We start from the raw sequence: 19,511 nt of genomic DNA on the forward strand, positions 1-19,511 counted from the left end.
CTCTTGGAGCTTGCATTCTAGTAAGAGAGACAGACAATAAGCAAGAAAAAATACAGTGTGTTAGAAAGTGATGCACGCTCAGGAGAAAGAGCAGGGAGTGGAGATAGAAAAGTAGAGGAGGGCAGGAAAGAGATTTACAAAATATGCTGGAAAGAAGGTGACATTTGGATCAAAACTTGCAGGAAATGAGGAATGAGCCTGTGAGGGACAGCCTTCCTGGCAGAGCCGGCAAGGAAGCCACAGGTAGTGAGAGGAGCATTAGGATGTGAGTGGCATTTGTGATTAGAGAGGGCATTCCAGAGCCAGGTAGCCTGAACTTGAACCCCAGCTCTGCCAGGTGCTAGCTGTGTGGTGCTGGCTGAGTCCATAACCTCTCTGTGCCTTGCTGCCTTCATCTACTGAGCGCATTTACCCAATGGAGCTTTTGTGAGTATTAAACAAATTAACATGTATGAAAAGCATAGAATTGTGCCTAGCACATAATAAATGCTTGGAAGGCATTAACTATCATTAGCGTGAAAACGACTACTATTATTATAATATTTGACATCCATCCTTTTATTCACTTGAGCCATACATCAATCCCCAAAAGAAGGGGTTGTTATTCCTAAGCCACAGCTGGGCAAGCTGAGGCTCTGAGAGGTGGAGTATCTTGTCCATGGTCACCCAGCTAGGAATCAGCAAGACTGGACTGGGGCTTCTTTGTGTGCAGTGCTTTTGCTCTCTGACTTTTGGGATAGTTTCCTGATGGTTTGCACACTAAGCCACATTATCTGGAGATTCTAGGAGACACAGATAGTGCCTTCCACACGTCTGGCTCCCAGTTCCTGAAAAAGTGATTCTTACCTGAAGAAGCAGGGGAGAATCACATGGAAGCTTTTTATAAGTTATTCCTTCCTGCCCCATTGATTTGATGCATTTTGTCTCTGTTCTCCCCGGAAACCACCCCTGCCCAGTATGCCTTGGCTGCCACCCTGGGCTGGGAATCTGCTCTGGTGAGCCACCATTGCTGACAGGAGTCTCTGCCAGGATCCTGCTTCTCTCTGCCTGGGTCGGGAGTGCTGCACTAGCGTCCCCATGCCACACATTTGCAGCCACACATTTGCCGAGTGTCCTGGGCTTCCTGCCACGCTGCTGGGAAATAGGAATCTGTCTGCAGAGGGCTTGCATTTTGCTTGGGGAAGCATGAGAGTCATTTCAAAGTGACCCATTAACAAGCAAGAGTGATGTAGAATGAACTCTGCCAAGACATGTGGGGGAATGAGGCAGAAAAGAGTGACTTATGAGTCTGGTCCCAGGCACCAGAGTCCTCATCTAGTGCCAGTGCCTGAGAGCAAGCCGAGGCTGCCACTGAAAGGCACCTCCCCATCTCTTCAGGGAGAAATATGCTCAGAGGTATACAACACGGAGATTAAAAATGTGTCTGGATCTATGTAGGTAGTAGGTGGATGAGCCTAGGTTTACACCCGGGCATTCTTCACTCCCATGGTAGAGCAACAGGTGGGACATTGAGTTCTGGGAGGGCAGGGAAACAATCACAAACTATCAGGCTTGACCTGACAACACTGGCAATGGAGAGAGGGGCAGAGGATGAATAATAATTTAGGGGCATAACAATCAAGGCATTTTTCCTGCGCTAGTCACTGCTCGAAGCCTGGATGGTGCGTAGGGGTGCTAAAGGGCTGCATTGGGTGATTTAGGTCTGACCTGGGCCTGGTAGAGCCTGCCCTGAGATAGGGAGGGTTGCTCAGGGCAGGCGATGTGTTCTACTGCTGGAGCTTGGACTTGAAGGGAGGCCAAACGGCAAAGCGAGCCAAGGAAATCCTATGTAGGGAGGAGTAGGCTGAGCAGCGGTGCGTTCACTCAACACGTACTTATGGCGCACCTCCCCCAGTCGGGCGCTGGGGATCCAAGACAGAGCATACTCCCTGCCTCCATGGAGTGTTTAATATGCAAATGTGCCTTGTGATTCTGCAAGGGGAAGAGTCTGGGTAGCATGCATTTAATGCGAACATCCTTACAGCCCTTGTCTCCTTGAAGCCTCACCATACACTATTCCTGTTTTACAGATAGTGAAACTGAGGCACGTGTTTGTTTTTTTTTTTACGTAACCTGCCCAAAGTTATAAAAGTAGTCAGGATCTGCACCTAGATGGGTCTGACTGGCAACCATCCACCCTTGCTTTGTACATGAATGTCTGCGCCTTCTTCAACTTGTGATCTTTGGCAAGATATTTACCCCTTCTGAGTCTTTTGTGCTGTTTTTTGTTTTGTTTTAAGAGACAGAGTCTCCCTTGTTGCCCTTAGGCGATTCTCTTGCCTCAGCCTCCTGAGTAGCTGGAACTACAGGTGCCCGCCACAACGCCTGGCTATTTTTTGTTGCAGTTTGGCTGAGGCTGGGTTTGAACCAGCCACCCTCGGTATATGGAACAGGCACTCTACCCACTGAGCCACAGGCACTGCCCTTTGTGCTATTTTTAAGACAGCTACAACACCGAGCTCACCAAGATAACTGTGGTAATTAAATGAGAAAACCCAGAAAAACTACTTAGTACAGAAAAAAACAATGGCCACTATATAGAAGCCCCTCTGCCCGATTTCTTTTTTTCTTTCTAACAGTCTCATTTTCTTGCCCCAGGTAGAGTGCCATGGAGTCGTAGCTCACAGCAGCCTCAAACTCTTGGCTCAAGTGATCCTCTTGCCTCAGCCTCCTAAGTAGCTGGGACTACAGCCCCACCACAATGCCCAGCTATTTTAGAGATAGGGTCTTGCTCTTGCTTAGGCTGGTCTTGAACTTGTGAGCTTAAGCATTCCACCCACCTCGGCCTCCCAGAATCCTCTGCCCAATTTCAGAGCTTTCCCTGTCATACTGGTTTTAGGGGTCATTCCTCTGGCCCTACTCTACTTCCCTACCAAGGGTCTGGAGGCTTTTGATCTAAGAATAGATGTCAGTCTTCTGCCAGCCCAAGCTCTCGGCTCTGCAGGATGAGGGGAAGAAGCAGGGGGAATGATGAGCGGGAGCAGGCTGACCAGTGGGCTAGAGAAGGAGTTCACTCACCCGTGTCTCTTCTTGGCTGCAGGGAGTGCCTGGAAACAATGGCTTGCCAGGACAGCCTGGGCTGACAGCAGAACTGGTAGGTACAGCCAGGCCTAACTGTCCATTCCCTGCCCACCTTTTCCCAGGGCAGAGCTGGCCATGCAGCTGGCCCTCCAACTGCCAGGGCAGGGGGCCCTCTTCTCTCCCTCTGTGGAGGCTGGGAGAAGCCCCAGCAGCATGGCATATACTACCTGCTCCTGTAAGTCTCCATCTCTTCCCCTTAACTGCCTGAGCCCGCACATCTGTCTCTTGCAGGGATCCCTGCCAATTGAACAGTACCTCCTTAAGGTAAGAGGTAGCAGGGAGGGAGTAGGAGCTGGCGGGGGTGTCTCCTAAGGAGATTCTCTCAGTGAGTGCGCAGCTGTGTGGCACCTCACAGAGAGAGCAGCAGTTTGGAGGGCACATGCGTTCCAAGCATCTGTCTAAGAGGGCCTAGCTGGTGCCTGGATGGTAACAGAACCTCCAGGCAACATTTGCTGAATGAGTGCTTAAAGGCGTCCTGTGAAGGCACCCACATGGCAAATGCTGTTGGCAGACCCAGCCCTGAAGTCTCTGCAGCAGGTGGCGGTGAGGCCCAGGAGCACCTAGGTCAAACCAGGGTGGGGCCCAGCAGCTTCCAGAGCAGAGCAGAGAGGCTGCACACAGTGGCAGGAGGCTGTGCGGGTCATAGTCCCATAGTGATGGGACTGGGTGGGGCCTGGAAGAAGGATTCAGCATTGTCTGGTCAATCTAGAAAGAATCCCAGAAGGAGATGGGATGTGAGAAGTTGTTCTAGTGGTATAAGGGGCACCTGGGGCTTGGTTAGAGCTGGCCTGCCAGGGCCTGCAAACAGCCTCGAGACCACACCAAAGGGCTATGGCCTGGTCTGGCTTCCCAAGTTGGGTGGAGGTTCCCCTAAGGAACCTAGGGTCACACACTCAGCTCGTCTTTGCTCAGTCACCTAGAGATGAAAACACAGTAATTCCTCAGGCTGCCTTTAGGTTTTTGAAGGCTGACCTCATGGCATGCCTTTTCTTCAGCTCCGCGTCCTCAGGGGTCCCTTTCATGCCTTGGCCTCCAGAGCTACCCCCTTCCTGATCTGAGCCACCCTTGTGTAGCATGGGCTAGTCACTGCCCTGGACATCCCTCCACTCAATGTGCGCTGGTCAGGGCAGATGATGGGGACTGTCTGCCCTGCCCTTGTTCTGAACAGCAGATCCCTCCAGAAGTAGCTAGAGGAGGGCAGGGTCACCTCCTGGCAGCAGTGACATGTTGGGTCACAGTAGGGTTGTGGCAATGAACCCCTCAACTCTTCTCCTCTAAGCTTCAGTCAAGCCTGGGTTCCCCATGTCCTGCCTTTGAGCAGCAACTGCATGACTCCAAATCCAGGCCTTAACATTTCTCCCTGTAACATTTCCTTTGTTGACTTCTTAAACAAGTGCTCCAGGGAGGTCCCCAAATAGGAGCTGAGTGTGGCCTGGAGAAGGGGCTGGATGGCACCATGGGCGATGCTGACCAGGAGCTCTGGCCACCATATGCATCTGCAGTACATAGGAGGCAGGGCCTACAGAGAGAGCGCTGTCCCTGCCCTGGGGTCTCCACTTACCTTAGACAAGTCACTTGGCCTCGCAACTTTTTCATCTCCACAGTGCTTATAAGTTTACTGGCCCCACTGCACTGTCAGGATTGAATGTGATGATGTATAGAGGCCTATTACATACCTGGCATTATGGATGCTGAGTAAATGGCAGCCATTATCACTGGACTTGGAGTGAACAGTGAAGGTGATGTGGGGGCTCCGGCCTGGGCATCTGTGGACACCACAGTGGGCCATGGATAGGCTCCTGGCTCCCGGAGGCCTCTGAAATTGCAGGCTGGTGGTCTTCACTAGTAGGTTTATTTTTCTGGGAAGAGTACGGAAATCTTCCATCAAACTCAGAGGGATCTGCAATCCAAGTATTTTAAACCCCCAAGTAAAAAGAAGGCCTTCCTGGTAGGAAGACTGCTCAGGCACAGGGACATGGGAAATGCGTGGGCAGTCAGGCCTGCTCTGGGGAAGAAGGGCAGGCCCATCCTAGAGGGTGTCCTGGCTCCTCCCGCAGCTGTCCCTTCGCTCCCCTGGGCAGAGAAGCTGGCGTTTGGAGCCAGCCTCTTCAGTCTAACTCCTCGTGGCTTGTCCTCACAGTGGGTGCAGGTTGCAGGAACAGCCGGGACAGATGGTCCCTCTGTGGGCCCCTCCACCTCCTCCCACACGCCTGTCTGGAAAGTGGCTTTGGCTTAGCCCTACCCAAGCTTCTTCCCGGAGGAAACTCAAAGCCAATTGTTGGGAGTGGGTCCCTCAAGTATGAAACAAAGCTGCCGCAGGAATGCGGCTGGGGAGGGAGAGAATGTGGGCAGAGGGCTGCTGGTGAAGGGTCCCTGGCTTTGGGCTCTGCGTGGGGCTCCCCCATTCGCCTTGTCTGACCCGTGCCCCCTTCCCTCCCTGTTTCCTCCTCAGAGCATCTGCAGGGATTGTGTCCAGGGGCAGGTGGCCCACCCAGCATCCCTCCTGGAGAAAGGTGAAAAGGGGGACCAGGGTATCCCTGGTGTACCAGGCCTCGACAGCTGCACCTGGGTAAGGACTAGGCTCAGGGCACCCCTTGAGGTAGGGGGCTCCCTGCAGTCTAGGCTGACAGAGCTCCTGTCCTTGCCCTCCGCAGTGCTTCTCAGAGAGGGAACGCCCAAGAGCTGAGGAGGCCCGGGTGAGTGGACCCTGCCTGCTCTCTCAGCCCATTCCACGCCCCGGGAGAGGGCCCTGGCCACTCAGTCTTGCCACCCCCATCTCCAGGGAGACAACAACGAGGGAGATCCTGGCTGTGCTGGGAGCCCGGGCCTGCCTGGTCCTCCAGGACTGCCAGGCCAGAGAGGAGAAGAGGTAAGACCATTCAGGGCCTCAAGAGGCCTCATGTGACAGGTGCCCCTTAGCTCTGGCTCCTTTGGTCTACACAGGACATGTGCCACCATCCCCAGGCCTGGCTGCATCCTTTTCCTCCAATACCCTTCTCTGGGGCTCATTCCTGCATTCCTGTAGCTCTGCTCCAATGTCACCTCAGGGAGACCTTCACTCACCACCCTCTTTCTTTTTTTTGAGACAGAGTCTCACTATGGTGCCCTCGGTAGAGTGCCATGGCATCACAGCTTACAGCAACCTTAAACTCTTGGGCTTAAGCGATTCTCTTGCCTCAGCCTCCCAAGTAGCTGGGACTACAGGTGCCTGCCACAATGCCTGGCTATTTTTTGGTTGTTGTTGTCATTGTTGTTTGGCAGGCCCGGGCTGGGTTCAAACCCGCCAGCTCTGGTGTATGTGGCAGGGGCTCTAGCGGCTGAGCTGCAAGCACTGAGCCATCACCACCCTCTAAAACTGAGTCCCTTCACCAGCCTCAGCCCCTCCAGGCTCCCTTACCTACATCCCACTCATCACCATCCAACATACTCCATTCGGGAACACTGCGCAGGTATCTGTCGAGGACCAACTGTGTGCCAGCCCCTGCTCTGTCTGTTACTGTGTCCATTTCTCCCCTAGAATGCGAGGAGGCATGTTATCTGTTTATTCTGTGTTCCCAGCCCTTGGACCAGTGCGTGGTACATAATAATTGCTCAATAAATGTGTGTTGCATGACCAAATGAACCAAATGAAAGGTTGTTTTAAACTCAGCTAAATGGTGACCCTCGCTGTGGTGAGCTGAGGTACAATTGCTGCTAAGGCCCCAGGCTCTGTGGGGCCCGAACTCTTCATCCTTGTCCCTTGGCTTCCTCTGTAGGGTCCACCTGGCATGAGGGGCTCTCCAGGTCTTCCTGGCCCTATTGTAAGTATCTGTGCTTCCCTGCCCTGCTTGAAAAGCTCTCAAAGGGGTCATGACACTCACACATCATTTGACTGCTGCCTTATCCCTAAGAAGCTGGGCATGGCAGAAAGAAGGAAGTTCGAAGTGCCTTCTCCAGCCTCTCATCAGGGCATCATGGGGACTGTGGTCTCCTACCACTTGTCTGGGAATACTCTGCCCCAGTGCCTGTGGTCCCACTAGGGGCAACCCTCAGGGGCATGGCTCTGCATCCCTGTGTCCTCCCTGCTGTGTTTTACACAGTGGACCGTGGCCACCCTGGGTCGGGGGCTGAGCTACCGGCTCACAGTCTTGGCAGCAGGGAGGCATGGACATTCTGACCATATCTCTCTGTGTCCCTGTGACTCCAGTCCCTACATGGGCGGGGGGCTACAATGGAGCTGCCCTCCATTGCTCTGTTGGGCCACCTCTAGGGCAAGTCTGCAAAGACAAGACCATACCAGGGGCATCTACCCTGGAGTCCTCTGTGGTGTTGATATGGCCGGAAAATAGAAGTGACTAGGAAAGACTGAAGAACTGAAAAGGCTTTTTTGGAGAAAACTGGCTGGTGGGAGCCACTTAGAGGCAGGGAGCTGCCCACTGTGGGGGGCACATGGAGGCCAGGTGGCAAGTGTGCTGGGCAGGCAGGAAGAAACAGGCTTCCACTTCAGCGTGGGTATTCAGTTAGACCCCAGGAGACTTGGGGGGGACTCTGGCTCTGGGGCCTGTGTCTCATCTCTGCCAGTGGAGGACCCATTCTTCCTGGAGCGAGGGCAGGAGCAGTTGTCTTCTGGGCCAAGACTTCCAAGGAGTCTCTTTCCTAGCTCCCTTGAAAACATTCCCATGACCTCCTCTCCCCACAGCCCCCCAGCCCTAGACCATGCCCCCCAGGCCACCCCAGGGTTACCGTGCTTGTGAGATGTGACCTGCCTGTTTCTCCCACCAGGGCCCCCCAGGTTTTCCTGGTGCTGTTGGCTCTCCCGGATTGCCTGTAAGAACCTAGCGCTGCTCGACCTCCCCTCCCCCCGCAAGCCAGGTCTCTGTGGCTTTCGCTTGTCTCCCTTGCGTCATGCCCTCACCTCTGTCCTCATGTTTGTTGTCCCCCTGCAGGCTCGGTAGCTAACGACACAGGTCCCACAGGTCCCACAGGTCCCCTGAGGTTCTGGCAGCTTGGACATCCTCCCAGCCTCTGACTTCTCTCCATTGCCCTCTCCCTCCTCCCCTGCGTCTTTCTCTCCTCTTCTCTCTCTCCCCTTCATCTTCTTTTCCTTCCCGCCCACATCCACACCACTCCTCCAGGTCCTCCCTATCATACCTTCTTATGTCAGGCTGGTGCCTCCAGGGCTCCTTTTCCCCTCTCTTCTCACTCTGCCTCCCGCTTCTCACCACCTTTGGTGTTGACTAAAGATTCGCTGAAAGTAGTTCTTGGGGCCCTGCCAGGCTCCTGGCTCAGAGCCCAGCAGAGATGCCAAAGCTTCAGGGCCTCACATTGCAGGCTGGCACAGGTTTGCTGCCCCACTGCTTGGCAGGGCTGCCCAGAGGCACCCAGGGATTTAAAGGTAGCCCTGCCCGCACCTTGTCCATCGTCCTAGAAGAAACCGTCCACTTCCTTCTCTCCCTTACCTCTTTCTTGGCTCTGGTCCCAGCCTATTCCGAGGCTGGGGATGTGATACCAGCCATTTCGGTTTCTGGGCGTCAGGGGGCCCTGCCCCTCTGTGCCTGCTCCTTCTGCCAGGTGTCGTTAATTGCTCTGCCTTCGTCAGCGTCACAAGTGTGTTTAAATCACCCCCGTCCTCACTGTTGCTCCCTTCGGGGTCACAGAAACTAACCCCCTGTTTGTCAGAATTCATGTTCCTGGGGTCTGGCTCCTCTCCTCCCAGGCCTAGTGATCGAGGCTCAGGGAGCAGGGCTCCTCCTTGTCGCAGCTCCATCTGTCCCCACATCCTCATCTCTGGCCGGGCCTTGTTTGTTTCTGCTTGCTTGGGTGAAGGGGCCATCTGTCCGTCTAGTCATCTGTCTTGTGTCATGGAAAGGTTTGGGCGCCGTCTCTCCAGGGCGTGAGGGAGAAGGGGGCCAAAAAAGTGCCCTCAATGGCGTGGCGAATCTGCGATGGCCAGGGTGAGAAACAAGGGGTGGGGCCTCTGGCTTTGAAAGTGATGTCCCCTTTCCCACGGGCCTGCTCTCAAGGGAGCCTTCCCGTGTCATGCTCTGCATCCCTAAAAGAAGGCAATTTGGGGCTTGGGGATGGGGTGGCTCAGACAGGTAAGTGTCAGGTGTCAGGTGATATACTCTGGTGGGGAACATCACTCATCACTCTGGGCACCTCTCCTGACAGATGCCCCTCAGAAGGAACACACATCTCATCTGTCACCCCTCTAAAGGCAGTTACCAGGGTAGGGCACACCAACACCAGGCACCTGAGAGGTACCCTCTCAGAGTTACCCACTGGGGCCGCATATATCTGCTCTTACCTGTACTGGAGGGCATGTTCCCCCAAAGCACCCAGAGGTGCTTTTCAGATAGTTACCTTTCTGAAGTACACCACTATGGTCACTTTGCTAGTGACCTCCACCTTAGCCCAGAATGGGGACAGAAGGCTGGGGAGGGAGGAGGGGCATTGGGTTGGGTGGGGATTACCCTCTGCTGCAGTTTCTCATGATTTTTCTTCCTAAGGGCCTTCAAGGAGAACGAGGACCCCCAGGGCTGACAGGTGACAAGGGGGAGCCGGTAAGAGGAGGCTGGCAGAGCCCTGGGGAGACAGAGGTTGGGCCCCGAGGAGTAGTCACTGAGCAGAAGTTGGGAGGTGGACTCCTTTGTGAATGCTCTGCCCCTCGGCCCTGACTCCCTGAATGTAGGGTCTTCCTGTCAGGAGCAGCCCCCATTCTCACCAGCATCCCTGGGGGGTCTCCTCTCCCCTCTGCCCACAACATTGCACACTCCCCTTCCACCTCTCCTCCCTGGTCCCCACGGCCCTGGGCCTCCTTCTCTGGTTCAGCTTCCAAGGTCCTGGTCATGTGGGGGCTTGTCTCCAGCCCCAGGTCTGTGGTGGTGGTCGCAGCCAAGGGAACCTGGGGCCGGGGGAAATGGCCCAGTGGTGGTTGTGCTGGGGGGCGGGTGCCTGGTAGATGGCAGCTCCATCTGGGGCACCTGTTCTAGCTTTGGCCATCCTGTTGCCTGGGGAGGGGAGGACCAGAAATGTTGGGGGTGGTCCACAACGTCTGCCTTTCTTTGCAGGGTCCTCCAGGGCAACCTGGTTACCCAGGTGCAATGGGGCCCCCAGGACTGCCTGTAAGTAAGGGGACCCTGGTTCTGGGGGCACTGTAGGCTCAGGCTGGTGGTCAAGATGGGGCTGTGCTCGGCATCCCTCAACAGGCTCCCCCTTCCCAGGAATTTTGGCCTCTGCCTCTACTGGGCCATCTGTACAGCCTCCACTGTAGGTCTCCTTGGTAGCACAGCTTGGCCCCCCCACTCTGCTTTGGAGAGCCAGACTCTTAGCGCACCCTGCAAGCCCCAGACACAGCAAGAACTGAGATCTGCCTCTGTGAGAATTGGGAGAGTTGGGGAGACAGCTGGGAGGTGCCACACCCCACAGGAACTCACTGGGTGGGCATGTCCCCACTTTCTATGGAGGTCCATGGTAGCATGGTAGGTGGGAGGCTTCCCCTTCCCAGCCATCCTCCTCGGTGCCATCTGCGTCAGAGTCGGTGTGGGTGCCAGCTATAGTCTCCACCCCCTGCATTAGCACCGTGACAGGCAGGCCATGGGGCTAATTCTGCTCTCTCTTTGTGACTTGTCAGGGCATCAAGGGGGAGCGAGGCTACGTGGGGCCAGCAGGAGAGAAGGGGGAATCGGTGAGTCGCAGCTCTGCGGAGGCGGAGGAAGGGCTTCAAACAGAGCTGCCTCTGCCTGCCACCACCACTGCCACTGCCACTGCCACTGCTACCACCACTATGGGCTGGAGATTTCCTAGCTGCCTATGAAGGAGAAGACAATGATTCCTGCTTCCCTTGCTCCTGAGCTAGCTGAGTCTCTAGCTGCGTCTGCAGCAGGCAGCATGGCTTGGTGGGGGTGGAGGGGGGGTGCCAGTCACTGCAGAGGCAGAGAATTCCAGGGGGTTCATGGTGGAAGGGGCTGCAGAGTCACCCTGAAGAACTCCTGTTCCTCCTGCAAAGGAGGGCCTGAGACTCTAGCCCAGCCCCACTGAGTGGCCTCTGTCCCCAGCTGAGCCACCCTCTGCAGAGCCAGGGTGTGCTTGGCCCCACACTGAGCATAGGAGCTGGGCCGTTAGCAGACAAGGATGATTCTGAAACCCACAAAATGACAAAGTGACATGACTCACCAGGGTCCCTCAGCTAGTCAGTGAGTTAGTAGTAGAACCTGGACTTGAAAGGTCCATCCTGGTGAAAAAACTCACAAACTTCAGATCTGGGATTAGCCAAACTGGGACTGGAGCTGTACAAATTCACCAAGTTCCGTGAGGCCTCGGCAGGATTCAGTAAATGCTGTCACTTACTTATTCAAAAACTGATATTTCTCCTGGGCCTGCTTGTGCCAGGTCCTTCCGAGGACACTGCAGTGAACACAGCAGGCAGATGCACCCCGTGCCCTGCAGTGGGGGAGGCAGACAGCAGATGAATAAACCAGCCCCTATAGATGCGAGGACTGATAGAGGAGACAGAGCAGGGTCAGAGGCTAGAGGGCATCCAGGACACCCTTTAGACAGAATCAGGGAAGCCCACTCTGAGGAGGAGGCCTTTGAGCTGAGTTGTGAATGGCAGGAGGCAGGGGGCCCTGTGGTTGTCTATACTGGGGCATCCCAGAAGGAGAATCTGGGCGGGGGGTACTGCAGGGACAGCTGGGAGCATCTCATGACTTCGTAAGACTTCAGGGGACCTCTAAGGGGTCAGGGAAGGGTGGGCATTCCAGGTAAAAAGGACAGCTGTGCAAGGCCCAGGGCTGTGAATGCATGGCGCGTGATCAGGGAATAGTGGTCTGACTGAGCAAGGCAGAAAGGGAGAGGGTAGTGAAGTGGGAAAGAGTGGCTGGTGCCAGCTCATAGGCCACCTCAAAGACCAGCATTGGTGGAAACTGTATGCCTCATTTAGTTGGCAGAGGGAGCCATGGAAGATGTTTAAACAAGAGAGTGACACATCAGAGCTGTGCTTGAAGAAGAGGGGTTGCCAGTCCTTTCCTGGCTGGGCTGGAGGGAGCCAGGAGGTGGCAGGACTAGTTAGGAGGCTGGTTTAGTAGCTCAAGCACGAGAGGGGAAGCTCGAACAAACCAGGCAGAGAAGTCCGGCCAGCTTAGGCAGCCTCCTGCCACATGCCCTGCCTCTGCTCTGTGCCTCTTGTCCTGTCCCCCAACTCCTTCTCCCTCAAGAAGAGTGACTGATTCTGCTCCTTTGTGTCCTCAGGGTCCCCCAGGCTCCGAAGGCCTCCCAGGTTCCCCAGGCCCAGCGGTGAGTGAGTGAGGAGGCAGAGAGATGCAGACATGGACCCCAGGTCCTGGTCTTGTCCTGGGCTCTGGGGGCAGGAAGATTGGGTTCCAGCAACATTGTTCTCTTTGGGTAACAGGGTCCCCGAGGAGAGCGAGGACCCCAAGGGAACTCGGGTGAGAAGGGTGACCAGGTGAGTGAGAACTGGCTGGGGAAAGGCAGGGAAGGAGCAGCTCCATTGTCCCTATTGTCCCTATCCCACCCCTCCTTGAGTTGTGAATCCCACCCATCCTTGAGTTGTGATATCCTATCTGATGCCCAGTCTCACCTGCCAACTGTCTTACGCAGATCAGAGGGCAAAGCCTATGGGCTTGAGGCTGTCTCACCTGTCACTCTTTCTACCTGGGCAGCCAGGCAAGAGAAAGGGGGTGGCATAGCATGCTGTCCCTTGCTTCTCCCTCTAGGGATTTCAAGGCCAGCCAGGCTTTCCAGGCCCTCCGGTGAGTAAAGACACAAAGCCAGCTCTGTGATGTGAGCAGGCCAGCCAGGGGGAGGATGGTCCTGGGGAGGAGAGAGGAATAGGCAGGGGAGGAACAGCCTGGGTGGCCAGGCCTGAGTCCAGGACCTGGAGAGTAGGGCCTCCTGGGTGGGCTCCAGCCCAGCAGGTCACGAAGGCACAATGCTCCTGGGTGGTGTTTCCAGGAAGTCGCAATGAATTGTATTAACAACAGTGCAACCCACAGAGGAGGAAGAAGGAAGGGGAGGCTGGACTCCTCCTCAGCCCCACTTTTATTCCCGCCTGCTCCTCTGTTGATGTAGGGTCCCCCTGGATTCCCAGGCAAAGCTGGAGCACCTGGCCCACCTGGCCCCCAAGCTGAGAAGGTGAGCAGGACCCCAAGTTGGCTCAAGTCATGGATCTGAGCCATGCAGCTCCCATTCCCCCTCCACCCCCCACCCCAGCATCAGGCCTTCAGGAAATTCTAAGACTGACCCAGTTGCATCAGGGTTGGGGAAAGAGGCCCCTAGGACATGCTCAGTTGGCAAGTGGGCTCCTCAGGATGGCCACAACTAGCAGCCTTGGATGGCAGGGGAACTGAGGGGAGGAGCAAACACTTCTGAACCTCATTCTAGCTCAGCCATGCTTAGGTTGTGCCCAATGATCCCAGAAATAGCAGGGTCACCCCCACACTGGCTGCACTGGCTGCATTGTGCCTGGCTTGATCACCTCTGGAGATGTGGCTCTGCCTTGGTTGAGGGGTCTGACCTTCCTGTCTCAGCCCAACCTCTGGCTCCCTAGATGTGCTGGATAGGTGGCATACAAGGCCCCAGATTGACTTCTGAGCTTAGGGTCCCAGAGGGAAGACCTCTTTCCCCTGAGAGCACACACATTAACTTCTCACTGTGCAGGTGAGGAAACTGAGGTCCTAAAGGCTGGGAGAAGCCTAGGGGCACACGGGGTGTTAGAGCAGAGCTGGAACTCCCTCCCAGCTCCAGGAGGACATGGGTCCTTCACTGCCTCCCTGCAGCCAGTGCCATCAGTCATGGTTGGGGCAGTGGTGGTTGCCAGCGCCCTTCCCTTCTTCCTTTCCCTGTAAAGGACCTAGGTGGCACAGTCCCTGCTCTCCTTAGGCTGGTCATTGCAGAGAATCCCATACCTCTGGCCAGTGGTTCTCCATCCAGACTCCCAGTGGGGACTGACTTTGGCTGGGGCTGTGGTGACCCCGCCTGGTGGCTGGTGGAATTGCATTGCCCCTGAGCTCTTCCTTCCCTCCCCCTTCTGGATCTCTAACTGGATCTCTTCCCCTAGACCACCCCATAGCCACTGATCCAGGGCAGTCACCCTCTTCACACTGTGGAATGCAGCAGCACCCCCCACACACACACACAGCAGATGAAGCATCTTGCTTCCCCCTCATTTTCTGATACACATTCCAATTCACACATCTGTCCTCATCACTCCCTTGCTTTGAACATTTAATGGCTCCCTAGTACCTGTAGCAGTTGTTTTCAGACTTTATAATCCTTGAGCCTTTTTATCACACAAAAATTTATATGAAACCTCAATATACAAAATAGACACAGTGGAGTTGCATTGGCTAAGGCAAGGATGGGGGTCTCGGAGTCCCCCCTCTGGGTCTCCACTTCATGCCCCCAGCTTTGAGGCTCCCCAGGAGCCTCCAGGCCTCTGAGAAATACAGTTTAAAAACCATTCAGGGCCTTCACTATCCAGGCTCTGACTTCTCCAGCCTCTCCCCCTGCTCGCCCAGCCCCCAGGCTCCCCCAGACACCCTGGCCAGGCCAGGCACGTGACCACTTCTAAATGTTTATCCTTCTCTTAGGTTCCCTCTGGCATGTGCTTCTCCCTTCCACCTGCCCAATCCCAGACATCCTTCAGAGTCTAGCACATGGTGATTCTTTTGTGGTACTTTCCCTGATCCCCACCAGAGCAAGCAGCTCCCTCTTCTGGATTCCCCCAGCCCTTTTCCACACAGACCACAGGCACTGTTGCTTGGCCTGTGACCTCACTGGACTGTGTTCTTCTTGGGGACAGGAACCACCACGTTTTTCATCTTGGGGAATCAGAGCCCACATGGTACTCGGTGTACTTTTAGTTCAGCACACACCACTAAGCATGCCAGTCCCTGAAGAAGATGCTCCCCTTCCTCAGGGCGCAGTGAGGAAAGGGGGATGCTTTGCAGATGAAGACAGAGCCTCCTTGGGAGGCGGTGTAGAATATATCCAGTTAGGCCAGGGCCAAATGAGGTCAGAAGCCAGCTGTTCAGACTTCCAGTAGTCACTGGAAGCCCTGGCCCAGGGCCTAGTCTCCAAGGGTGGGGCAAGGCCCTGCTGATTTTGTTGGGGGTGGGGTGCTGATTTCCAGGGCAGCGAAGGGATTCGAGGCCCAACAGGCATGCCTGGTCCCCCTGGGCCACCAGGACCTCCTGGGATTCAGGTGAGTATGTGCCCTCTTATCTGGACAGGTATGTGGGAGGGGTGAGTGCATGCATGCACGTGTGTGTGTGTGTGTGTGTGTGAGAGAGAGAGAGAGAGAAAGGGATGGAGAGAGCTGAGGGGCTTGGTCAAGCCTCCTCTCCCAGGGCTTTAGCACAGGCATGCAGAAATGCCTTGTTCCTGTTTCCAGGGCCCTGCTGGTCTGGATGGTCTGGACGGGAAGGACGGCAAGCCCGGCTTGCGGGTGAGATGATGGCCAGAGAGGGCAAGCACCCACTCCTCTCCTCTTCCCCAAGAGCCAAAGTCAAGGGAACCCCCAAAATAAGAACTAGAGCATCCTGTCTTTGTCAGGGGCAGCCCTGCCTTGTCTCAATCTGTGCCCCATCGCATCCATCTCCCTGATGGCACCAGAGCCCCTTGCTTTCCCAGTTCTTCTAGTGGCCTTAACCAGCTAAGATGAACTGGGCCTCATCAAAGGCAGCACAGTGACGGGAATAAATTTATATCTAGACACTCAGACAACTGAGGTAACTAGGCTGGGTTTCAGGAAGAATCAGGCTGCAGACCCAGGACTTGAGCAAGCCCCAGCAACTTGGGTTTTGTTTTGCTGGGAAGTCCGAAAGCGATGGGGTCGCAACAAAGGGCAGAATATCAGGATCAATCCCTTTCTGTACCCAAAAGAAAGAAAAGCAAGGCCTGGAGAGGGGCTGGGATTCACTGAGGGCCCACAAGCAGTCAGAGACCAGGCCAGGTTTGAATTCTTCCCTCTGCCCTTTGTGACAATCCCTCCATCCTAGGATAGCTGAGCAGGGCTGGAGAGGGGGGAGAATCTGGTAAATGACTTGCGTACAAAAAACCATACAAACTCCCTGGTCTCTTTCCCTAGGGGGACCCTGGTTCCGCCGGCCCCCCTGGACTCATGGGCCCCCCGGTAAGTTGAGCTGCAAGAAGGAGCTGGGAGCTGAGCAGTTTCAGCCCTGCCTGGTGGGGTGTGGCATCTCAAATCCAGGTCCTCTGTGGACCATATTTTCGCTTTGGAGTGGTCTGATTTGTTTAACCTGAGGAAGGAGGAGTGGGGAGAGGCCCCTGGCAAGGGATGTAAGGATTCCCTCCTTTTTCTTCCAGGGCTTTAAGGGAAAAACAGGACATCCTGGCCTCCCAGGACCGAAGGTAAAGGACTGGTGACCTCTGCCACACGGGTTTTCTCTGCTCTCCTCAAGGCCTTATCCTAAACAGACATGGCAGCTTAGCCTGGGTGGAGGTGCCACCTGACCCTTGACTGAGAAGCCATCCCAGCAGCTGAGCCTCCTGAGGCCACCAATGTCTGGCACACTGGGTCAGCACTTTGCTGCCTATTAGCCAAAGGGCATCAGAGGGCTCCAGATGTGGGGTTGACTTGGAGTAGGGGTGCCATGTGAAGGTCTGGTGAGCTCCAGCTGCCCTTCTCTCTCCTAGGGTGACTGTGGCAGTCCAGGTCCCCCTGGCAGCAGTGGTCGGCCTGGAGCGGAGGTAAGGTCTAGGGACCTCACACTGCCTTGAGCTGGCCTTAGGATTCTGTGGAGTCTGGACCGTGGCCGCTTCCTCCCACTCATTGGCAATGTGGTTGCTCTCTCTGGCTCTCTGGGGGCGGTTCACCCACTCCTGCACATGAACTTTCTCCCTCCTCTTAAGGGTCATAGCTGGTTCTCTCCCTAGAGGCAATTGGATCACCAACCTACAAAGGCAGGGCCTGGCCCACTCAGGCAGGGGGCTCCACCTTCTCTACCCAGCAGTTCTCACGGGGCAGGGCTGGTCCCTCAGGCCCCAGAAGGCTCAGGTCTGGAGGCTGGGACTCAGCCCGGCCCCGCTGGCCATCGGCCTTCCCACCTTGTCCTGCTGAACCCTCCTGCATGTGCTACTAAGTCCTGCATGTGCTACTAAGTCCATTTCTTTGTTAACTCATCCTTTTTCTGGCTCCTGCAGGGTGAGCCTGGTGCCATGGGACCCCAGGGAAGTCCTGCATGTGCTACTAAGTCCATTTCTTTGTTAACTCATCCTTTTTCTGGCTCCTGCAGGGTGAGCCTGGTGCCATGGGACCCCAGGGAAGACCCGGACCCCCCGGCCATATTGTAAGTTAAACTTTTTTTGTCTCTGTCCCTAGAAGAGTTAGGATTCTGTTGCAGGGGAGCGGGTGGCAAGCCGGGGATGACCTGAAAGAACTGACCACAGGAGCTACCCCAACTGTGAAAGCAAGATGGTGGCCTTGGGCTCACCCAGTTCCATGATCCCCAGGCTTTTCACCATTTTCTTATTTTCTGGGAACATTCAAGTTCACCTATCAGATGAAGGTCATTCAGTTAGTCACCAAATAATTACTGAGCACCTGCTCCATACCAGGCACCATTCCAAGCATTGGGGCAACAGCAATGAGCAAGACAGACAAGGTCCCCTGATCTCATAGAGCTTTTGGGCAGACACAACAAACAAATAAATAAGATGTTATAGGGAAGGATGGGAAGGGGACTTCAGAGGAACCCTTACTAGAGAAATGACACTTGAGCCGATGCCTGAATAAAATGATGAATCAGATAGTGAGCCACCTAGGGAGAGAGGGTCCTAGGCAGAGGAGGCGGCTGGTACAAGGGGCCTGTGGTAGGGAGGAGACTGATGTGTTTGAGGAACCCCAAGAAGGTCAGTGTGGCTGGAGTGTAGTTTGACGTGGTGTGAGTAGGAAAGTTAAGTTGACCTGATGCTGACCAGGGAGACCCCCAGGAGGGCAGCTAGGAGCATGGAGAGCCAGTGCCCATGGAAGTAGTTGGTGAGTGGGTAGAGTGGAGACAGAGAGTGTGGGCAGATCTGAGATGTGTTCAGAGGTGGAGGACTTGCTGATGCTTGGGATTGGAGTTAGTGGGGCAGGTGGAGTGGTAAAAAGAGGGGAATCAAGAGGACTCCCAGGCTGGGCACCTGTAGCTCAGTGAGTAGGGCGCCAGCCACATACACTGAAGGTGGCGGGTTCAAGCCCAGCCCAGGCCTACTAAACAACAATGACAACTGAAACACCCCCCCCCCCCGCCAAAATGGCCAGGCATTGTGGCAGGCACCTGTGGTCCCAGCTACTTGGGAGGCTGAGACAAGAGAATCGCTTGAGCCCAAGAATTTGAGGTTGCTGTGAACTGTGATGCCATGGCACTCTACTTAGGGCAACACAGGGAGACACAGTCTCATTAAAAAAAAAAAAAAAGAGGACTCCCGCATTTGGCTTGGGCATCTGGGTAAGTAGGTGGTGTGTTTACTGAGATAGGGTGACTTGGAGAGGATGTTTATTAAGCAGTAATGAGTTTCCCATCTCCTTTACTCATCAGTAACATAGACAACTGCCAGCAGCCCCTTTGATCAGTGTGACAGCACTGAGCTGATAGGCTCTGAGAAGAGCAAATATACCAGCATTTGTTGCAGCCCTATTGAGGCTGGCTGTATGACTTCCAGGAGGCTTTGGAAATGTTAAAAATAGTTCATGACCACTGAAAGGAACTCTCAGGTCCCCATCACTATTTTTATGCATCTCAAGGGGTCCAGGGGCTCTAGGTTGGGAATGCTGGATCTAGCCTGGTTCCCCTCACATGACAGACAGTGCTGCATGCTCTAAACTATGGCCTCATGAGAGACTCAGTGGGGCCTGGGGATGAAGAGGGTGCAGCCTCCCCACTTGCCTCTGTCTGTCCGGCCCAGCCCCCCTGGCTATGTGGTGGTCCCTGTGCTGGGCATTTCTATCCTAGGAGACATGATGAGTAGGACAGAGGCTGTGGCCTCTGGAGCTTCCTGTCTGCTAGGGTGAAGGAAGTGCTCTGAGAGAGACCAGAGTGCCCTGGGATTCAGAGAAGTGTCACTCTGACCAGGGAGGTGACAGTTGAGCGGTGCCTCAAGGCAAGGATGTGGACCCAGAGGTACAGGAGGGTGTTTCAGACCCAGCAGGAAGGGACAGCCAGCTGTGAAGTCGCATTGCTCTCTAGAGTCTTAGGGGGCAGCAGCAGGAAGCTTATGGGCCCAGGTGCCACCCTGGAGCTGCTTCCTGTGGATGTTGGGATGGACTGAGCCCCTGCCCCTCACCCTTGCTATGCAAAGGCCCAGCTCCTGGTCTCACCACCTCCATGGAACAGCAAGAAGAGCTGCCTTTAGGGCAGTTTACTCCCCCAGGCCTTTGCCCTCTCTCT

The 19,511-nt window shown here is 55.1% G+C and overlaps 1 protein-coding gene across 1 annotated transcript in view; it reads left to right on the forward strand.

The window, feature by feature from the left end:
• The window catches only part of COL16A1 (collagen type XVI alpha 1 chain), a 49,527-nt gene that overhangs the window by 22,721 nt on the left and 7,295 nt on the right, over positions 1-19,511 (forward strand). Inside the window, exons 42-61 of the mRNA XM_003800743.3 lie at positions 3,080-3,133; positions 3,352-3,384; positions 5,573-5,689; positions 5,775-5,816; positions 5,903-5,989; positions 6,876-6,920; positions 7,882-7,926; positions 9,609-9,662; positions 10,170-10,223; positions 10,733-10,786; positions 12,349-12,393; positions 12,509-12,562; positions 12,834-12,869; positions 13,189-13,251; positions 15,251-15,322; positions 15,512-15,565; positions 16,208-16,252; positions 16,447-16,491; positions 16,777-16,830; positions 17,376-17,429. Coding sequence (XP_003800791.1) covers positions 3,080-3,133; positions 3,352-3,384; positions 5,573-5,689; positions 5,775-5,816; positions 5,903-5,989; positions 6,876-6,920; positions 7,882-7,926; positions 9,609-9,662; positions 10,170-10,223; positions 10,733-10,786; positions 12,349-12,393; positions 12,509-12,562; positions 12,834-12,869; positions 13,189-13,251; positions 15,251-15,322; positions 15,512-15,565; positions 16,208-16,252; positions 16,447-16,491; positions 16,777-16,830; positions 17,376-17,429 — 1,107 coding nt within the window. The remainder of the gene's footprint in view (positions 1-3,079; positions 3,134-3,351; positions 3,385-5,572; positions 5,690-5,774; positions 5,817-5,902; positions 5,990-6,875; positions 6,921-7,881; positions 7,927-9,608; positions 9,663-10,169; positions 10,224-10,732; positions 10,787-12,348; positions 12,394-12,508; positions 12,563-12,833; positions 12,870-13,188; positions 13,252-15,250; positions 15,323-15,511; positions 15,566-16,207; positions 16,253-16,446; positions 16,492-16,776; positions 16,831-17,375; positions 17,430-19,511) is intronic.

The sequence above is a fragment of the Otolemur garnettii genome, unplaced genomic scaffold, assembly GCF_000181295.1.
Source record: "Otolemur garnettii isolate 467f Iridium unplaced genomic scaffold, OtoGar3 scaffold00184, whole genome shotgun sequence".
Lineage (NCBI taxonomy): Eukaryota > Metazoa > Chordata > Mammalia > Primates > Galagidae > Otolemur > Otolemur garnettii.